The 19,189-nt window shown below is 53.9% G+C and overlaps 1 protein-coding gene across 9 annotated transcripts in view; it reads right to left on the bottom strand.

The window, feature by feature from the left end:
• ZFYVE28 (zinc finger FYVE-type containing 28) overlaps positions 1-19,189 on the bottom strand; it is a 114,481-nt gene that overhangs the window by 20,720 nt on the left and 74,572 nt on the right. For 4 of the 9 annotated variants that reach the window (XM_082464339.1, XM_082464333.1, XM_082464334.1 and 1 more), the window contains one exon: positions 11,084-12,361. The exons of 1 other annotated variant lie outside the window; for it this stretch is intronic. In XM_082464339.1, coding sequence (XP_082320465.1) covers positions 11,084-12,361 — 1,278 coding nt within the window. Of the gene's footprint in view, positions 1-5,863; positions 8,380-8,491; positions 12,362-14,698; positions 17,692-19,189 lie in introns of those variants that run through there. 4 more of the 9 variants (XR_014264433.1, XR_014264434.1, XM_082464336.1 and 1 more) reach the window with 4 other exon arrangements.

Here is a 19,189-nt window from a genome sequence, read left to right as displayed (position 1 = left end):
GCATCTGAGAAGTGCCGGCCTGGCCTCCCTCCCCCCGGGCAAGGGCTTCTGCCTCCCGGGCCCCCATCCTGGCCCCAGGGCCAGCGCCCAGGAAAATCAACCAGGAGCCTGGAAGAGGGCCTGGCTCTGAGGAGGTCAGGCCCCTGTCTGTGAAGTCAGGTGAGCACCTGCTACTGGGTTGGGGGTGGGGGCACATGAGGCCCTAGCTGGGTGCACCTGCCCTCGATGGGCCCTGGGCTGGTGGCAGGGAGGGGAGGCCCTGCCGTGGGGAGGGCTCCCAGGGTGGGGCTGGGAAGTCAGGAGAGGTCAGACAGCTCAGGCTGAGGGCCTTCGGGCATCACTCCCCTGCTGTCTAGGCAGGAGAATGTAACCTCCCAGGACCTCAGTTTACTTGTCTGTAAAATGGGAAAACAGTACCACCACTCAGGGTCCTCTGGAGAAGGACTCACAGTGGGGGTGGGATGGTGGGTGCGCGAGTCTGCCTCGTGCTGTGTGGCCCTGGGTCTGTAACACGGGGCTAATCACAGCCTCTGCAAAGGGCCGGGGGTGCCAGCTGTGAGGCTGGGGGGTGGGGGAGCGGCCTCAGGGCCACAGGCTCCCACCACCACCGTGGTCCAAGAGGCCAGCCCGAGAAGGTCATGCAGGAGCTGGGCATCAAGCAGGGCCCAGTCCAGGAGTGCCCGAGGTCTGCCCCAGGCTGGTCTGTGGGCACACGTCCCACTGTGACCACCTGGAGTCTCTGGTCCTCACTACGGTGATCCAGAAGGAACGTCCCCCGCGACACTTAAGGGGAACAGCCAGGGAGCCGCAGCCAACCCCTCGTCACCAGGGACACTTTGCAGAGACCTTAGGGGCTGAGGAAGCCCCGGGAACCCGCGGCTTCCGGGGGGACAGAGAGCAGACACCCTGCCTGGTGCCCGACTGATGGCGTGGCCTCAGCCAGCAGGGTGGGCCTGGCCTCCGTCAGAGCCACTTCCCCCGTCACAGGCCACAGGCTGTGCTCAGAGGAGGAAGGCCGCCCAGGCTGGTCCCCCCAGAGTCCAGAGGGAGGGAGAGCCAGCGGCTCCCAGGTCCATCTCATCCGCCGGCCACACCCCGCCAGAGGTGGGTCTGTGAAACAAGGGGCAGCTCCTCCTCCAGGGCTGGGGAGGGCCTGATGCAATGGTGCCATGTGACTGGAGGGTGGCAGCCCCAGCAGGTGGCCTCACGTGTTGCTATGGCGACCCCTCCATGGATCCCGCAGCTGCCCTGGCAGGTCCTACGTGTCCACCAGTCCCTGGCACATGTGCCTCTTCCAGCTTTGTCCACTCATGAGGCTACAATGTTGCCAGGGCTCAAGGGGGTGGGGGTACAGCAGAGCTGGGCAGGGCCCCCAAGCAGCTGCTGACACCCACCACCTGTATCTAGTAAAGAAATCGAAATTGTAGTTAAAAACCTTTCCATAAAGAAAACTCCAGGCCCAGATGGCTTCACTGATGAATTCTACCTAATATTTAAGTCAGAAATAATACCACTTATACAAAAAATCTTCTGGAAAATTGAATAAGCGGGAATGTTCCCCAACTCATTTGAGGATCTCAGCATTACTCTGATACTCAAACCTTAAAAGGACATTACCAAAAAAGGAAAGTACTGCCTAACATTCCTCACAATCAGATGCAAAATCCTTAACGAAAGTTTAGCAAATTGAAGCCAACAATACGTAAAAAGGATAATACCAAGTGACCAAGTAAGGTTCATCCCAGGAATGCAATGGCTTAACATCCGAATATCAATCAATGTAATTTACCATATTAACAGACTAGAAAATTATAACTATACGACAATCCCAAAAGATGCAGAAGTACTTGAGAAAAGTCCAGCAAACCGGGAATAGAAGAGAACTTCCTGAACCTGAAAAAGGGCATCTATAAACATCCTACAGCCAACATCACACTTAATGGTAGATACTGAATGCTTTCCCTCTGAGAGCAGGAACAGGGCAAAAATGTCCTGTGTCAACTCTTCTGTTCAACATTGTATTTGGAGGTCCTCCCCAGTGCAAAAATGCAAGAAAAAGAAGTAAAAGACATCTAATTAGAAAGGAGACATAAAACTGGCTTTATTCACAGATGACAACATCTGTGTAGAAAATCTGATGAAATCTTCATAAAAACTACCATATCCAACAAAGTGAGTTTAGCAAGGTTGCAGGAGATAAGATCAATATACAAGAATCAAGTATATCTATATAAGCAATGAACAATTGGAAACTGAAATTATAAAGCAATACCATTTACAATAGCATCAAAAATATAAAATACTTAGGGATAAATCTGGCAAAAGATGTGCAAGACCTCAACAACACAAACTATAAAACTTTGCTGAGAGAAATTAAAGACCTAAATAAATGGAGAAATATACTGTGTTCATGAATTTGAAGATTCAGTATTACTAAAGTGTTAATTTTTCCCTAGTTGATCTATAGATTAAACACAATTCCAAGCAAAGTCCTAGCAGGCTTGTTTTTTTTTATTTTTTATTTTTTTGGTAGAAATTGATGACCTGGTTCTAAAATTCATGTGAAATACAAAGGACCCAGAAGAGCCAAAACAACTTTGAAAAAAAGGAACTAAGTTGTAGATTTATACTACTTGACTTTAAGGCTCATTATAAAGCTACCATAATCAAGACAGTGTGATGTTGGTGTCAATACAGACAAACAGATCAATGGAACAGACTAGAAAATCCAGAAATATACGGTCAACTGATTTTTGACAAAGGTGCAAAGGCAGTTCAGTGGGGAAAGGATAGTCTTCAACAAATGATACTGGAATAATTGGCTATCCTTATGCAAAAATAAAATAAAACTTTGATCCATACCTCACACCATATACAAAATTAACTCATAATGGATCATAGACCTAAATGAAAAACCTAAAAGTATAAAACTTTTAGAAGAAACAGAAGAAAAATCTTTGTGACTTTAGGTTATGAAAATAACCCTTAGATATGACATCACAATCCATGAAAAAAACATGGATACATTGGACTTGCTCAAAATTAAGAAATTTCCTCTTCAAAAGATACTCTTAGAATGAAAAGGCAAGCCATAGACTGGGAGAAACGATTTGCAAATTATATATCTGATAAAGGACTTGTATACAGTATAAATAAAGAACTCTCAAAACTCAATAAGGACACAATGAAAAGAAACAGCAAAAGATCTGAATAGACACTTCACCAGAGTATAGGCCGATGGCAGGTGAACACATGAAAAGGTGCTCAGTGTCATGAGTCCTTAAGGAAAGGCACATTAAAACTGCGATGAGACACTACTCACACCATTGGAACAGCTAAAGGTAAGAAGCCTGACCATGCTGAGGGCTGGCAAGGCTGTGGAGGAACTGGAACTCTCATATGCTGCAGTTTTATCGTATGACAATTATATTTCCAGAAAGCTGTTTAAAACAACTTTAAAATACCAGACTGTGTTCTCACTGTGCTTACACGCTACCGCCTCGGATGCTGGGCCTTCCTCCCGGAAAAACATCACCTGCCCTGCTGCCTTCCAAAGCTCTCTGGGGTTCCCCACCCCCACCTCCTCTTTCCCCCTCTGCACCTTCTGGCACCTGGGCCCCTCTATTCAGGTCTCAGTGAAGTCACTGCCAGGGCAGGTGCTCGCTGAAGGAGCCGCCCTGCACCCGGCCGGCACTCTGCGTCTTAGGAGTCAAGTTTATCTTCTCCGGGACCAGGGGCCTTGAAGGCCGGCACCGGGTGGGATCACGAGGTGGGGCGGGTAGCCTTGGGGGGAGCCGGGCCAGGGGCTGTCCTGGGTGCCGGGCTCAGTGCCCCTGCACCCGCTCCCCCCCCAAACTGTGGCCGCTGCCCCGCCAAGCCCTCCTCCTGGCCCAGAACACAGCGCTCAACACCCAGCTGTGAGTTAGAAAGACTCCAGACGCTGGGGAGGCCCGTCTAGGAGGAGGGCAGCACCCCTCCCAGGACCCCCAGACCCAGCCCTGCCCTCTGACCCCAAGCCGGTACTCAGCCTGGCTTCTCTCTCACCCCGCGGGAGCCCCATCACTTGTGAATGGTTGATCTGATGACAGTCATTAGGCCTAATCTGTTTTTCAAGCGTCTCATTAATTCCAAGTTCTCCTCTATTTTTAAACCGCTCATTCTCGTTTTTCCTTCCAGGGGCAGGACGTGGGTGGGAGACCCCGGGGCTCCGTGTGGCAGCCGGGACACCTGCCACGGGGACAACGGCTTGTGCCCACTGCCCAGCCCCAGGGAGGCTCTGGCGACACAGCCGCGATGTGTCCATCCCGATGGGGCGGGATCTGGGCACCGGGCGGGGGCGGGGGTGGGGCAGGAGCTGGTGCCCAGGGTCACACAGCCACCAGGAAGGGGTTAGGGTTAGATCCAGCCCGACCCTGTCACCGCATGCTGGAGGTGGTCCCCTGCGGAGCCCCCAGCAGCCCCCAGCAACGGGGCAGGCGGGGCCAGCCAGCGGCTCCTGAGTCTCGGCTCACTGAGCCGTCGGTCAGTCCAGGCAGTGCCCTGTCCCCGTCACTCCCATGTCTTGGTTCACACCCCTTACCCTCGGGGGTGCCAGCTCAGGACGCGCACCCCAGGACACCCCCCCCCCCCAGTCCTGACGGCCAGCACCAGAGGCTGTGGGTGTTGATCGTACACTGGAAAAGGAGGCACATCCTTCCAGGCCATGGCGGCTGGTGGACAGCAGTGGCCCTGGGACAGGGCAGGGGCTGACCGGCCCCTGGCTCCATCTGCTGGAGGGAAAGTGGATTCAGTGAAGCGTGGACAGAGCGGGTCAGAAGTGCAGCCCTGGGCCTCTGGGAAGGTTTCCAGTGACAGAGACCCGCTCACCACATGCTGCTCGAGGAGGCTCAGCCATGCCAGCTGCATCCGGCCCTCCCCCGGCTGGGCAGCAAGGCCGGGCTGACGTCCACAGGCGCTCGCGGGGCGGCCTGGAGGGGCCCAGGAGGACCTCCAGCAGCCCCCTCCGTACGGGAAGCAGTCAGCGGCCGTGGGGGGCTGGAGCCCTGCTCCAAGGAACGGGGGATGTGGCCTCCCCTCTGTAGCCCCAGCTGCTCAGGCCTGGACCCAGGGCGTCCCCAGGTCCCTGGGGTCCCCACCCCGGCAAAGGGCAGTGGAGCCTGGGTGGAAGCACCGGAGGGCCGCGGCTAGCAAGAAGGCGGGGCGTCCCCTGGAGGTGGAGCCAGGCGGGCAAAGAGCACAGTCAGCGAAGCACAGAGCTGTCGGCCCAGGACTAAGCTCCGCCGCGACGTCTGCGACCTCCCTGTCCAGCGGCCACCCCACCCCCCCGCCCCGTGGGGAGTGAGGAAGTGGAGGAGGGGCCGGGAAGCAGTGAGACCGGTGATGGGGCAGGGAGGCGGCTCAGGACTGGTAACAGCAACGGACAGGCAAGTAACAGCCCGAACAGCAGCGGTGAGTACGGACCAGGGCGCGTGAGACGCGGCGGAGCAACAAGGAACGGAGTTACTCGCTAACAAGAGGCCTCTTGGCTCCTCCTCAAGGGGCCGCCAGCCCACGGGCGCCCTTCCTCCCCCGGACCCCCTCCCGCTGCGTTCGCGGGGCGGGAACACACGCTCCAGGGCCACCCCCCAGGCAGGCGAGGAAGCACCGCGCGTCAGAAAGTCCCCTCGAGGAGATGTCCCCAAGGTCCACTCTTTGCCACTACCACCATGCTCGGCAAGGAAGGAGCACGTGTCACCAGTGCTCGGGGCACAGGTCACCAGTCTAAGGGCAGAAGCTCAGAGGCCTGTGCCCTTCCAGATTCCTATCATTCTAACCAAACTGACAGCCAGGGAGGCCCCCTAGTGGGGAGGCAAAGGCACCGCCAGCCGCGGAGCTGAGTAACACAGAGCAGGCCAAGCCCGCCGGTGGCACAAGTGGTGACGGTTCCTGAGCCCTGAGCCAGGGCCCGGGGTGGGCCTGCCCATGCGTCACGATGGCCGTCGGCCCCGGCCCCCTGGCCCCCTCCAGTGGGCGGAGACAGCCTCAGAAGGCAAGCCGGCCTGGGCCTCTCACTACTCACCAGGGCAGAGCGGAGGTAACGGCAAAGAAGGAGACCCTGGGACACCAGGAGGCAGTGAGGGGAATGTCTCCCGGCCTTGGGGTGGGAGGAACGGCACCGAAGACCGACTGGAGGAAAAGAGAGGCAGAGGACCCGAGTCTCTAGAATGCTCATGAATTTAATTACACAAAACAAAATTGAAGACATCTGTAAATCGGAAGACGTCAACAAATAAGACCAAAGGGCAAATAACAAATTGGGGAAAGCTACCTGCAACAAAGACACCAGGCAGAAGGAACATTTCCAAGTCAGCAAGAAAGACACGAAAACCCAACTGGAAAACAGGCAAAAGACAGGCAGAGTCAATTTGCAGAAGAATCAGGAGGAAATGCCCAGGGACACCTATCACCAGAGAAACACAAAGCAGAGCAGCGACTCCACTTTGCCTCCCAGATGAGTCAGTGCAGCCAGCGCTGCCCAGGCGGGAGGAAGGGAGTGTGACGGCAAGGGTCATGCCTTCGCTGGGGCGACTCTACTCCGAAGGGTGGATTCCAAGAGACAGACACAAAACCGTAAGGAGACGGACCACAAGGCTAATCGACAAAGTACGGAAATGGGAAAACCTACAGCAAGTTAGCGTTAAGTCCTACGAATAATGTGTTTCAATGAATTTTGCAGATAAATGATCATTAAATAATATTCAGTGAAAAAAATAATAAAACTGCTCATCAGATTTGGAATGGTTTTTATTTCCTTCTTTTACTCTTTTTTATGTTTTCATAAGTTTCTACAATGAATGGGGACCACAATTATAATTAGAAAAAAGCAAGTGTCAGTGTTATTTTATCAGGAAGGCTGGAAACACACTTCAGTAAAATGTCCACAGAAAGGACCAAACAGACCCAAGACGGGGCGAGTTTCCGTCTTCTAGACCAGTGAGCTCTCCAGCCAGCCTCGAGAGTGTGGACAGCGCTGGATGATGACGTGAGTCTAGGCAAGAAACAGGAAGCTTTTAAAAACGCTGTTTTCCCCAAAAAAGGTTTATCTTCCAGCACTGAAAAGGTAAGAAAGAAAAGATCTGAAGGACGCTTGGTTCTGAAACATTCTGCCCAGGACTGTGCTGGGGCGACGTCCCCCACCCCGGGCATCAGCACGGCTGGAACCGGCCTGCGTGCAGCGGGCTGAAGGCCGGGCCTGGGGGAACGTGCAGGGCTCTTCCCGCCCGGGCCCTTGCTCCAGGACCCACCTCCGGCCTGCGCCGTCCCCCCAGCAGCCCCGTCCTTCCACCCGGAGGCTGTGCGCTGCTTGAGTGGGAGGTGACACTCCGGGCGTCCCCGGGGAACGTGGCCCCAAAAGCAGACTCGTGGTCATGTCTTGGTGCGTCCCCTTCATGACACCCGACTCAAAGGTGGCACAGAGGTCTGAGGCTGCACCCGTCTGACTCACGCACGGGGCCACACGTGCAGTCACTCCTCCTCCCGCGCGTGGCAGGGACCACAGGGGGACCTGCTGGACAGGCAGGCCTCATGGTCAGCTCAGGATGTCGGCTCGTCACGGCCGAGTGATGACCAAGCACGTCACCAGACAGACGGGCTCTCGCTCAGGCAGGTCAAGGGTGATGCCGGCCCCTCCAGGCACTTTGAGCCACGGCGGGTGCCAGCCTCTCCGGGGTCCGTCTCTCCGTCTGCCAGGGGCGGGGGGGTCACCTGCACCTGACACAAGCCTGGCTGTGTTCATGGGAAGCTGCGCACCGATGGTACTAACAACGCCAACCAAGGCCAGGGATCTCGCCGTCCGAGTTCTGGCGAACTTGCTGCCTGTGTGAGGCTGGTCTTCTGTGTCTGTCTGTCTGTTTCAACAGGCTGCTTTCGCCCCTCCATTCGTGTTAGATCACGTTCCGCAAGGTCGGGCCGCCTCTCGCGCACCCTGCTCAGCCACCCAGGAACCCACGTGCGACGTGAATGGATCACGCTTCGCATGTCTGCGCTGCCCGCGGAGGCCACGGGCGCCACCTGCTGGCCTGATTCCCAGCTGCTCCTGGCGCAGTGCTGGGCCCCGGGCGCCGCTGTCCACGGTCCTGGCCCAAAGGCCTGGCTGCCCTGATCCCACGGCCACCCTCAGACCCTCTGCACCTTCTGGAAATGCGTCCCTGGGAGACGGGAGTGTCTCCCGAGGCCTCCATGGAGGCTGTTTCCTTTTCTCAGCTCAGTTTCTGCGTTTGTGCTAAGCCAGCGGAGGCCTGGGAAGCTGCCGGCCTGACGTGAACCAGCAGTGTCCACGGCGGGACACGTCAGGAAAGCAGGAGGGGGTTCCAGACAGAGTAAGTGTCCACTGGCTGTCACCTGGACACAGAGCAAGAAAAGGGGGGCAGGTCAAAAGCTGAAAAGTCCATGTATCTGGTCAAAGAATTTGTGATGGTTTCATATCAGCCTTGTACGAAAACGATTCACTTACCAGTCAACTCTGGGCCACTGAGTTGGAGGCCCCGAGGGAGGAAGCCGCCCTTAGGCTGTGGACAGTGATTCATTCCACTGGACATGACGATGCTGGGCTCGCACCTAAAAACGGCCTCATCAAAAAGAGCTGCTCATTGGGACTTCCCTGGTGCTCCAGTGGTTAAGAATCCACCTTCAAATGCAGGGGGCGCAGGTTCAATCCCTGGTCAGGGAGCTAAGATCCCACACGCCATGGGGCAACTAAGCCCGCGTGCTGCAACTACTAAGCCTGCGCGCTCTGGACCCACGTGCCGCAACTAGAGAGAAGCCCACGCGCCGCAACGAAAGATCCCGCGTGCTGCAAGGAAGATGCCGCATCCCGCAACTAAGGCCCGACGCAGCCAAATAAATAAATATATATTTTTTTAAAAAAATAGCTGCTCATCGCAGCGCTGTCTGTAAGAGCAAGACTGGAAACAGCCACAAGGCAGGTGGCAGGGCCTGACTGCGCGGTGGTCCAGCCACACAGTGCGGTCCCACGTGGCTGCAATTGACAGCGGGGACATCTCTAGAAACTGTCATGGACAGGCCACAGGCCTTCAGGCTAGAAGGTCAGGAAAGCAAGGCAGAGAAGGACGAGGTCCTCTTCCAAAGAACAGGAGCGGAAAACATGTGCCCGTGTGTGTGTCCGTGTGTGTGCCTGTGTGTGTGTGCCCATCTGTCTGTGTGTGTGTGTCCGCGTGTGTGTGTGTACATCCTTGCTTCTACTTTTTAGTGTCTGTGTGTGTGTGCGTGTGTGCCCATGTGTGTGTGTCCGTGTGTGTGTGTGTACATCCTTGCTTCTACTTTTTAAATGGAAGGATAAATTATAAAAAATTGGAAAACTGTAACTTTAGCAGAGGAGGAGAATAAGGTGGAAGACAGATTTCTCTGGGTATATCTTATTTTGTAGATTTGGCCAGGAACCATGCAAATTTTTCACATAATCATAAAATTAAATTAAATGCAAATGGCAATCTCTATACAGCTCATGCTAAACGGAACAAATTAACCTGCTGTGGGTAAAGCTTGGGCATGACCTCAGAAACAGAACGATTCCAAGTGAGCTGAAAGCAGTCACTCAGCTGTATATTCTAGTGGGATATGCCCGAAGGTCAAAAGAACTGTTAAAAAAACTCTGAGATGATGACAAGTATTGGTGAGGATGTGGAGAAAGAGGAGCCTCGCACATGACCGGGGAATGAAAACTGCCCGTGACAGCTCCTCAGAACGTAGAGGCACCGTGTGAAGCACTGATCCTCTCCTAGAGAGACACCCAAAGAACTGAAAACTCACAAACACACAAACACCTGTACACAGATGTTCACAGCATTACTCAATGATAACCAAAAAGTGGAAACGACACACCCGCCCATCGACAGATGAACAAAATGTGGTCCATCCGTACAGTGGAATATTATTCAGCCATAGAAAGGAAGTCCCGACACCTGCATGAAGGTGGGTGAACCTTGAAAACATGATGCTCAGCAAAAGAAGCCAGCCACAATAGGTCACATAATGAGTGATTCTACTTATATGAAACGTCCAGAACAGGCAAATTCACGGAGCCAGAAAGTAGATTTGTGGCTGCGAGGGGCTGAGCAGTGCCTACAGAATCCACACAGAAAAGACTGCGGCGGAGCCTCCGAGTTCAGCTCGAGAAGAAAGAGAGGCCCTGAACCCCACGGGCTCCCGGCCAGCCCCTGCCCACTGTTGGGGGAGCTGGCCACACGCTGCTGCAGCAAGAAGGCGGCAGTGGCTGCACAGCCCTGCAAGGCGTCTGCCCCTGCACCCAGACGGCCCCTCCCTGCTGACCGCCCCTCTGTGCACAGCTCCCACAGCTGCGGGCAGGGGCCTGTTCAGCCTCCGGGCTGAGCCCCCTCCCCTCCCCATCCTCCCACCTCCCTTTGGACACAGTGAAGCCAGGATGGGAGCCTGCAAGGCAGGGTCTGGTGAGAGGACAGTGCAATAGCCGCGTGTGAAGCCCCGAGGCTGGGCCCGGCTCCTCCTTTCCCACGTCCAGGATGGGGGCCGGGGGCATGTGGTGGGCGCCGGGGCAGTGCTGGTTGAATCTGCTTCATTCAGGATAAAGCCCCGGGTGTGGGGCAGGGGAAGGAAGAGCTGCCGTGAGTCAGAGGTGCAGGAGCCAGGGTGTCACAGAGCCCTGCCCCCCCTTCCTGCTCAGCTGCCTCTGGGGGAGAGAACAGGGTCCTGGGAGCACTGCCCGAGAATCTGCCCCAGGGTGGTCTCGGGATCCCACCGCTGCCCCCGGGGCAGGGCTGAGGGTCTGTGTGGCTAACCGCGGCCCACGGGAGGTGCCACGCCGGTCAGGTGGGTGCTGGGCCCCAGCCCCGGCCGGTCCGCACACGCCGGTCACACCACAGCAGTGAGAAGGGGCGAACCGAGGGCCCGGCGCTGTGCCCACTCACCTGAAGGTGCCAGTCACGCCAGAAACGGGGCGGTCGGGGCTACGGGGGACGCTTCTCGGTTGGATGTGGCAACTGGGTCCCGGAGGGCCTGACCAGCAGCTAAACCGACTAGAGGTGAGTCCAGGGGCCAGAGCGGCTCTTACCTGGAGCCCGACAGGTGCTGCGGCTCCTCCCCGGCCGCCCCTCCACGCCGACTCTCCTCCCCGGCCTCAGCCTCCTTTGGCTCACTCGCTCCGCCGCCCCCTCCAGGCAACCCGTCTGCCGCGTCCACCTGGGGCCCTGAGGTGTGTGCCAGGCACTTGTCGGAAGTGGGGGCTTTGGGCTCCTGCCCGCCGGGGGCGTCTTCCGAGGGCCGGGGGTCCGGGGCGCCCAGCGCCGTGGGCAAGGCGGCCGGGGCCGGCCGGGCCTCCAGCAGTCCCGCGGCCGAGCCCTTGGCGCAGGCCTTGGCGGAGCCCACGTAAGAGGAGCGGATGACGCCTCCCGAGCCGCACTTGCCCCGCAGGCTCTCCGCCGCGTCCTCCCGGCTGCCCGCGCAGCCCCTGCAGCACACGCAGGAGTTCAGGAGGCTGTTGGCAGCCGCGGCGCCGAGTTTGTGGGCGCCGCCCTCCGTCCCCGCGGCCGCCGGCTCCCCCGGGGAGACTCCGTTGCCGGGGACTTCCGGGTTGGCGAGGGCAGAGTCCAGGGAGGTGGGCGACTTGGGGTTGAAGATGACCGTGGCCGAGAGCTTCATGCCCCCCGTCCGGTGGGCGATCAGCTCGGCCGTCTGGGCGTCCTCCGCACTCGCCTCCCAGCCGTCCAGCTGCGGCTGGGCGTCCAGGCAGCTGCAGGAGCCGGGGCCCCCCGCCCGCGTCTCGTCGCCGGGCGCGCTCGTGCTGCTGCGCAAGTCCTCCCGCTCGGCTGCGGCGGCTGCTCTGACCCCCGCCTCTCGGCTCTCCCCGCCCCGCCCTCTCTCCCGGGGGTCGGCCCTGGCGTCGCCCGCCCACCCAGACCGGCCGCCCGGGGGCTCCGCCGCCCCGTCCACATCCTCCATGAAGAACACCCTCCCCTCGTCCTCGTCGCTGCCCGGCGGCAGCCGCGGGCAGCCCGGGGATGCCTGCCCGAGGGGACCGCCCTCGGCGCCCGGCCTGTGCGCGGGGGGCTGGCAGGCGTTGGGCGGGGACAGGAGGGAGGACATCACGTCCCCGGCCCTGTGCACCATGCGGCTGAGCTGCTCCAGCTCCTGGTCGTCATTCTGCATGGAGCACGCCAGCTCCGCCTCTGCATGCCTGGGCTCCGCCGGGGCGAGGGGTGCGGGCAGGGCGGGCTCCAGGGCAGGGGGCACCGGCGTGTCCGCCCGGATGGGGAGCTCCACATCTTGGGAAATACAGAGGTTCCGTTCCAGCGTGTGAAGCTCCTCCTCGGTCAGGGTCCGCAGCAAATCCCTACAAGGGTCAAGGCAGAAAAGAAGAGTGTGGGTCCCAGAGGCCACACCAGCCCCCAGGCCGAGTGGGCTCGGCACCAGCAGAAGAGCAACACGGTGTCCACTACCTGCAATTAATCTCCCACCATGTCGCTTCCTCCACCAAAAGAGGTGCGTCTCCAGGGGTCCCCGGGGCCGCGGGTCAGGACAACAGCCATGTGGGTGGCTGACTGTGATTCTAGAATGTGCTCTTCCTTAAAAATGAGACTCTGAATTCTCTTGCTGAAAAGAAAGCCCTGATTCTTCGTGATATGTTAATAAATTAATAAAATTAATTATATTAATAAAATTAAAAATTAATTAATAAATCAAAAACTTTCAGGAGTGAAAAGATATCTATCGGTTTATATATAAATTTTCTTCCTTTGCTTCAACAAATATTACTGAGCACTGCCTATGTGCCAGGCCCTGGGTGACACACAGGAAGACTGGCATGGTCCCTGCTGTGCAGGTTCCGTAGGAAGAGACAGATAATAAACATATTTATGAGCGAAGATTGAAGTACAATAATGACAACAGCAGCAAAGGAAGGAGCCCACCAGAAGGAGGGCACAGCAGGGTGCCTTCCCTGGGGGAAGCGGCATTGAACCGACCCCCAAGGTGCAGTGACTCTAATGACAATGACGGGATGAGCCCAAGGCGGGTCCCACAGGCCGGTGTGTGCTGCTCTCCGCTGGGAAGAGCTCAGGCCTGAGGTCTCAGCGCCTGGTTCAACATCCCAGTGCAGTCGGGGAAACACATGGAAAGGTGCCCTTCTCAGAACCGCTCAGCTGTGGATCTTCATACACTGAACACACCCTGCAAAAGCACCCAGATCAAGAAATACAGCACTACCCGGGCTCCCAGGCACCCCCCACGTGCCTTCCTGGTCACTCCTCGCCGTGACCACCATCCCGACTTCCACAGCGGTGGTCTCTCCTGTTCTCCTTCTCTAGATAGATGGCAATCTGTGGTCTGCACTCCTCCGTGGCAGGCATGTTTGCCAGTGCTATGTTTGTGCAGAGATGCCAGATGAAACACAGGACACCCAGTTAGACTGGAATTTCAGATAAACAGCAAATACTTTTTAGAGTAAGTATGTCCCAAATGGCCCCCACTGGGGACATATTTACACTAACAAAGTATTAGCGTTTATCTGAAATCTAAATTTAATTGCACTTTTTTTTTTAATGAACTGTTTTTGTTTTTTTTTAATAAATTTATTTATTTATCTATTTATTTTTGGCTGTGTTGGGTCTTCGCCTCTGTGCGAGGGCTTTCTCTAGTTGCGGCGAGCGGGGGCCACTCCTCATCGCGGTGCGCGGGCCTCTCACTGTCGCGGCCTCTCTTGTTGCGGAGCACAGGCTCCAGACGCGCAGGCTCAGTAGTTGTGGCTCACGGGCCTAGTTGCTCCACGGCATGTGGGATCTTCCCAGACCAGGGCTCGAACCCGTGTCTCCTGCATTGGCAGGCAGATTCTCAACCACTGCACCACCAGGGAAGCCCTGCACACTTTTTTTTTTAAACCTTTATGTGCAATTACATTTTATTTTTCCTATGCTTTTTTTTTTTTTTTTGGCTGCTGGCTTGTGGGATCTTAGTTCCCTGACCAGGCATTGAACTCGCACCCTTGGCAGCCGAAGTGCAGAGCCCTAACCCCTGGACCACCAGAGAACTCCCCTTAATCGCATATTCTGCTGTTTCCCTTTGCCAGCTCTGACAGCCCTCTCTGGTGAGATTCATGGTCGCTGTAGATCATTCCGTCTCCTGGTGGAAACGCGTCACAGCTCACCTCTGAAGCTGATCCACCCCGGAGGGGGCCTGGCTGCCGGGGACCCACAGCTTTGAGCCCCTGTCCTGGGGAGCATGGGGTGCGTTTCTGCAAGCGCGCATGCTGAGTGCTGGTGAGGGGTGTGTCCCTGCCGACAGCCCACAGGGTCCGCTGACAGTTCTGCATGCCCCACACCCTCATGGGCACTTGGACTTTTCCACTTCGTCGTCTCTGGTGAGCGTGCAGTGGTATCTCGTTGTGGTTTTAAACTGCTTTTGCCTGCTCATTCAGGAGGTCGTGCACCCATTTATACGCTGATGGACCCTTAGACAGCCTCTCTGAAGTGCCTGTTCAGGACTTTCGCCCATTTTTTATTGGGTTAACTGCCTGTTTCTTACCGACTGACAGGAGCTCTTTATGTATTGTGGATTTGAGTTCTTTATTGGATGTTGTGTCCAACTCTGCGGCCTTTTCACTCTCTCAATGGTGTCTTTTGACAAACTGTGAAGTTTTAAATTTCAGTAAAGTTCAAAATGTCATTTTATTCTGTGATTAGTGCTTTTGTGCCCTGTTGAAGAAATCTTTGCCTACTCCAAGATCACAAAGATGTACTCGATTTTTCCCTCTGAAAACGTTTTTACTTTTCACGTTTGTATCTGCAGTCTACCTAGAATTGATGTTTTCATATGAGTGTATTAAGCATCTTTTTCCTTGTATGGGTATTTACTGATTCAGCCATTCATTGGAAAAAGCCAACCATTCTCCACTGTTCTGCTCTGTCACCTCTGTCATGAGTCATGTGTTGGTCGCTCCAGACCCTCTGTTCCATTGAACGCCCTGTGCACTACATCTCTGCTGGTACGACTACAGCTATACGGCAGGAAGTGTCTCCAGCTCTGCTCATTTTTTTAATGAAGCATACCCAGCAGAAATGCACACATACGTTCCAAGCTTGGTCACACCAGCACTGTCTGGAAACTACCCAAAAACCATCAAGAGCAGAACAGATAAATAATATTCTTCTTCTTTGTCCTTTTTCTCCAGCAATCTTTTTCTTCTTGGCTATTCTAGGCCCCTTGCCTTTCTATAGGAATTTTAGAATTAGTTTGTCAATTTCTGCAAAAGAAAAAACCTCCTGGGATTTTGATTGAGGTTGCATTGAATTCATAGATTAATCTGAGAATCACTGATATCTTCTCAATATTAAGTTTTCCACTCCCTGAATATGGAATAGCTATTTACTTAGGTCTTTAAAATTTTGTATAAAAAACATTTTGTAACATTCAGTGGAGGTCTTAGACATCTCAGATTTATGCTAATTAACATTTATTGACGCCATTGCAGATGATATTTAAATTTTTTATTGTGATAAAATACTTATAAAATTTACCATCTTAACCATTTTAAGGGACAGTTCAGTGGTATTAAGTACATTCATACTGTTGTGCAGCCATCACCACCATCCATCCCTGTAACAATTTCATCTTGTAAAACCAAAACTCTGTTCTCATGAAACAATAAATCCCTGTTCTCCCCTCCCCCAGCCCCTGGCAACCACAGTTATGCTTTTTGTCTCTATGATTTTAAGGACTCCAGGGACCTCATGTAACTGGAATCATTCATTATCTGTCTTTTTGTGACTGGATTATTTCACTTAGCATGTCCACAGAGTTCATCCACATTGCAGCATGCGTCAGAATTTCCTTCCTTTTTAAGGCTGAATAATATCCCAGTGTGTGGCTGGACCACGTTTTGCTTACCCATCCATCCGTCAACAGTTGCTTCCATGTCTTAGCTATTGTGAATGATGCTGCTATGAATGCAAGTGTACAAATCTCTCTTCAAGATGCGTCCTTCAATTCTTTTCGGTATAAACCCAGAAGAGGAACTGCCAGATCATATGGTAGTTCTTTTTTAATTTTTTGAGAAACCTCCACAGCAGCTGCACCATTTTACATTCCCACAAACAGCGCACCAGAGTTCCGATTTCTCCATATCCTCCCCAGCACTTGTTTTCTGTTTCTTTGATAGTAGCCTTCCTCATGGGTGTGAGGTGGTATCTCATTGTGGTTTTGATTTGCGTTTCCCTGACGATCGTGATGTTGAGGATCTTTTCACGCGCTGTTGGCCATTCATATATCTTCTCTGGAGAAATGTCTATTCAAGTCTTCTGCCCATTTGCATCAGGTTGTTAGGCTTTTTGTTGTTGAGTTTTAGGAGTTCTCTATATAGTCTAGATACTAACCCCTTACCAGATATGTGATACACAGATATTTTCTCCCATTCTATGGGTTGCCTTTTTACTCTATTGTAGTGTTTTTTGATGGACAAAATTTCGAAATTTTCACAAAGTTCAATTTGTCTACTTTTTTCTTCTGTTACCTGTGCCTTTGGTGTTACATCCAAGAAACCACTGCCAAAATGCAATCTCATGAAGCTTTTGTCCTATGTTTCCTTCTAAGAGTTTTGTAGTTTTACCTCTTACATTTAGGTCCTTGATTAATTTTGAGTTAATTCATATTTATATGGTGTTAGGTAAGGGTCCAACTTCATATGTGTGTGCATATGTGTGTGTGTATTTCTTATCAGATTAAGGAAATTCCCTTCTATTTCTAATTTGCTAAGAGATGTTTTCATCATAAAATAGGCATTAATCTTCCAAATTATTTTTCTGTAACTTTCAAAATGATTTGGTTTTTCTTCTATTTTAAAAAATTAATACAGAAAAACTGATTTTCAAATGTTAAACTATGATGTATATAATTTAAACTCCACAAGACTATTGTTTCGTACAGCCCAGATTCATTTATGTTCATTCACATCAGGGTCTTAAGTCTCTCCTGTGCTTCCGCATTCCCATCTGAGATTTTTTTCCTTTGCAGGAAGAATTCCAATTAGTTTTTCTTTATGTGCAATCTGCTCATAACAAATTTCTTCAGCTTCGTGTTTCTGAATAACCCACTATTTCACCTTCATTTCTGAAGGATATTTTTCCTGGTTGTAAAATCCTGACTGGCAGCGATTTTCTTTCAGCACTTTATTATTTTTTTTAATATTTACTTATTTATTTATTTTGGCTGCACCGGGTTGTGGCACGAGGGATCCTTGTTGCCACATGTGGCATCTTCGTTGCAGCATGTGGGATCTTTTTCTTAGTTGTGGCATAGGGGATCTTTAGTTGCGACATGGGGGATCTTTAGTTGTGGCATGCAGGATCTTTTAGTTGCAGCATGCATGCAGGACTTAGTTCCCTGACCAGGGATCGAACCGAGGCCCCCTGCATTGGGAGTGCAGGGTCCCAACCGCTGGACCACCAGGGAAGTCCCGCTTTCAGCACTTTAAATATATATCATTTCATTGCCTTCTGGCTTTCATTGTTTTTGAGAAGACAGCTGTTGATGTACACTCTTTTCAAAGTAATATGTCCTTTTCCTCTAGCTGTGTTTAAGGTTTTTTCTTTGTTTTCAGCAATTTTACTGTGATATACCCAGATGTGTTTTGTGTTCATCTTGCTTGTAGTTTTCTTTAACAGTTTCCTGAATCTGTGGACAGAGATTTTTCTTCAATTTTGGAAAATTCTTGGCCATTATCTCTTTGAATACTGCTTCTGCCCGTTTTCTCCATTCCTTCCTTCTGATTCCAGTTATGTGCGTCAGCCTTTTGAGTATGTCACACGTCTCTGACGCTCTGGACTCTTCCCCTGCCCAAGTCCCCAGCATCTGGCGTCTCCCCCTCCCCCTCCCCTCCTTGCGCCCACCCTTCCCCCCGTGGCCACTCCCAGCCGTGGCCCAGGCCACGTGCTTCCCTTCCTGGCCCAGCATCGTCCATCCTCTCCCCTCCTTCCTTGTCTCCTCTCCCAGCTGGACACCCAGAGAGGGCAAGAGCCTCGGCCTCTGGTTCCAGGGTCAGGTCCTGCTAGGGACACTCAACTGTGGCTCGCCACCCTGAGCCCACTGACCCTCCAAGGACCCCCCGGGTCACTCCTCACTGGATTCAGAGCACGTTTGGCTCGTGATGGGGCAAAGGGCAGTTTGGAGCAGGCTTCTGTGCTCTCTGGCCCCCAGAAAGGACAGGCACCAGCAGAGGAAAGCCACCCTGGGCTGGGAAGTCCCACCAGACCCAGGAAGGGCGTGGCAGGGGTCCACGGGGTCAGCCCTGGACCGACAGCCTGGGAAGGGGGCTTCTCGGAGACCAGGGACCGTGGTAGGAAAGACCTTGGCATCTGAGACCACGGGGCCAGGGAGGTGCTCAGAGGACATGCGGCCACAGCCCCCTGCTGTCCCATTCCTGCAGGAGCCGGGCCCTGTCAGCTCACAGAGATCACCAGCAGTGAGGGCTCCACACAACTTGATGTGAGGTTTCTCAAGGGAAGGTTGAGGTCAGGGGTGCTGGCTGGAGGGCCGGCTGCTGAAGGGCAAGGGAGGCCCTCAGGGCAGAGCTCGGTTACCCAGGCCAGGTGTCACAAGCCCACAGGACAGCACAGATGGTGCCAACGCCACCCAGGGATGGTTGGGGGGTGGGCAGGATGAGCCACGGCATGCGGGCGCCCGCTGGTCACTCAAGAGAACTGAGCACTTCACCCCCTAAACTAGTCAAAGAACTAGTAACAGCCCCCAACCTGGGGCCCAGCCCCAGCCAATGTAGAGGGCGTGGCCTGGCCCAGGGGGACGTCCTCCCCTCGCAGGCTGTGTGGCCCTGGTCCGGCCCACACCACCCCGGTTTCAGGGCCTCGCCTGTAAGATGGGCCCCATCCGTCTCGCAGGGCCACAGAGACGTTTCTGTGAGAAACCAGAAGAGGGCCTGGTTTCCAGGCCATTAGCCAGGGCAGCTGCTGTCTTAGGACCGGACATTTGCGTAAAGGTCTTAACGCTACTGGCCAAGAACAAAGAACTTGTTCTGTGAGGGAGGAAGGGTGTGGGGTTAAAGGAGCTCCAAACAGTAGAAACCAGGAGCCGACGACAGAGACCAAGGTCCCAGCACCCCCAAGGTGGACAGAAGGTAAAGAATTAGCTCACACAGAAGTGTGAGGTTTACCGCCCT

The sequence above is a fragment of the Balaenoptera physalus genome, assembly GCF_965194825.1.
Source record: "Balaenoptera physalus genome assembly, chromosome: 5".
Taxonomy (NCBI): Eukaryota; Metazoa; Chordata; class Mammalia; order Artiodactyla; family Balaenopteridae; genus Balaenoptera; species Balaenoptera physalus.
This window is presented reverse-complemented; position numbering and strand designations above follow the sequence as displayed.